Source organism: Panthera uncia, chromosome D1, assembly GCF_023721935.1.
Source record: "Panthera uncia isolate 11264 chromosome D1, Puncia_PCG_1.0, whole genome shotgun sequence".
In the NCBI taxonomy this organism is placed as follows: domain Eukaryota; kingdom Metazoa; phylum Chordata; class Mammalia; order Carnivora; family Felidae; genus Panthera; species Panthera uncia.
The window spans coordinates 51,190,544-51,192,858 of NC_064808.1; the positions used below are offsets into that span (position 1 = coordinate 51,190,544).

Here is a 2,315-nt window from a genome sequence, read left to right on the forward strand (position 1 = left end):
GTTCATATATCTTATGGCAGGTCCTGACCGTTCATCAAATTTCACTTTGTGAATTTGAAACAGTGGAGGTGAAGGGAAGGACAACAGTGGTAATGTTAGCAGTCAGACCAACTCGACAGAGAGACAGTATTGGTAGGGGTTAGAATACTCAGAGTGGAGACAGACAAGAACTGAGTCTCATCTGGGTCACCTATCTATCATCTGTGTTACTCTGAAAAACAAACTTAATTCTTTACACCTCATGAGATTGTTGGGAAGGTAACATGAATTAATGAACATTAGTAATTTCTAACAGATACTGGCATTTTTAAAGTCTTAATGTATTAATTATTACTACATCAATAAGAGATTTTTTGTGTGGGAAATGAATAGTTTAGATGGATCTTCCTTTCAAGTTGTGTCATATCATTCAATTGTCCCCGATTTTCACCTTTCTGTGAATGCCATTGAGTATATTGTGAATATACTTTCATATGTTTTATGTACAAATTGTGTAGCTCCATGTCCTGATCTTTTACTTTTCCCCCACCACACAGTCTGTCTCATTGTTCGTGATATGAAGATGATGATGATGGCAATGGTGATGATGATGACGACAATGACACCACGGATGAAGCCTTATGGCTACAGTCAACATCAGATATTAAAGGCAAGCATGAAAGTCATGTTTTCATGCGCCGAAACATACGGACAATGGTTCGGCGGATCTCCTTTGTCTTGGCGCTGTAAATGAGAGGGTTGAGCACAGGAGGTACAAAGAGGTAAACATTGGACATGAGGACATGTACATAGCGTGGGGCATGCTTCCCAAAGCGGTGCACTGTGGAGACCCCTATCATCGGCACGTAAAACACAAGTACAGCCAAGATATGTGACACGCATGTGTTGAGAACTTTCAGGCGTTCCTCTCGGGAAGCGATGGCCATGACCGAGTGCAGAATGAGCACATAGGAGAGGAAGATAAGAAACATGTCCATGCCAAAGGTGGATACAAGAACAAAGAATCCATAGATGCTGTTGATAGTGATATCAGCACAGGCCAGCTTCATCATGTCTGGGTGAAGGCAGTAGGAATGGGAAAGAACATTGGATCTGCAGATAGGCAGCCTCTTGAAGAGGAAGAGAAGGGGAAGGAGGATGATGAAGCTCCGAGCAGCCACAGCTATGCCTATTCCGGCAATGACTTCATTGGTGAGCACGGCAGCATAGCGTAAGGGATCACAAATGGCCACATAGCGGTCAAAGCTCATGGCCAGAAGAATGCCCGACTCCATCATGGAGAAGGAATGAATGAGAAACATCTGGATCAGGCAGGCATCGAAGGCAATGTTGCGGGCATTGAGGCAGAAGGTTCTGAGCACGGTGGGCAGTGTGGCCATGGACATGGCCACGTCACTGAAGGACAGCATGGACAGGAAGTAGTACATGGGCTCATGGAGGCTGGGCTCCACTCGCACGGCCTGCAGGATCACAGTGTTGCCTCCGAGGGCCACAGCATACATGACACAGAGGGGCCCTGCTAGCCAGGCATGAGAGCTCTCCAGCCCAGGGATGCCGGTCAGGAGGAAGGAAGCAGGATGAGTGACATTGAACAGTCCCATGGTTGGGGGGAGGCCAGGGCACTTTTCAGGATTGGAACCTGGGGACTTCTGGGAGTTGCCCCTACTGGAGGGCAAGAAGCCAGGGAGTAAGACACACAGGGGGTGAAGTCTACACAGGTGGAAACTGATGCCTTCCTGAAATCACTGGTTAGGGGAAAACACAGGCATTCTTCTTTTCTTCATATTGTAGGATCGTCAGGCTATAGGCTTGGCTAATAACCTTTTGTTTTATAAATGAAGGAAGACATTGGTAAAGCTTCACAAATATCAACTAGGTACAAAGTAAACATTTGAGTCATGTTATGTTAAGCAATATTATCTACCATTTTAAGGTGTCCCTGAAGCAACTTTGACTAGAAATATGTTAAGTGCAATTCATAGGTAGTTATTATAAAGGACACTGGCAGTTTGAGTTATCAATAACTCACGTTATTAACCCCTCACACATAGAAAGCCTCATGTACTGCGTTGCTCAGCTTTTGTATAATGACACATGACTGACTGCGTTCTACAGGATAAGCCACAATGATTTCTTTGTGAGAGTGTTTACATATTGAATTCTCCTGTCATTCTGATATTTTGGAAACCCCGTCATTTTCATTCCCTCATGATGGATGAAGACAGTGAGGGCCAAAAGGCTTTTCGTCTGACAAAACTGTTTCAGGTTCAGGCACCCATCTTTGGGAGAAGAACTCCAGAAATATTTTCCCTTCC

At 44.7% G+C, this 2,315-nt stretch overlaps 1 protein-coding gene across 1 annotated transcript; it reads right to left on the reverse strand.

The window, feature by feature from the left end:
- Nucleotides 1–635: 635 nt before the first annotated feature.
- On the reverse strand, nucleotides 636–1,648 carry LOC125913826 (olfactory receptor 51I2-like). The gene has a single exon (XM_049618949.1). It carries the CDS (start codon nucleotides 1,599–1,601, stop codon nucleotides 663–665), a length of 939 nt encoding a protein of 312 aa, XP_049474906.1. The 5' UTR covers nucleotides 1,602–1,648; the 3' UTR covers nucleotides 636–662.
- Nucleotides 1,649–2,315: the final 667 nt, after the last annotated feature.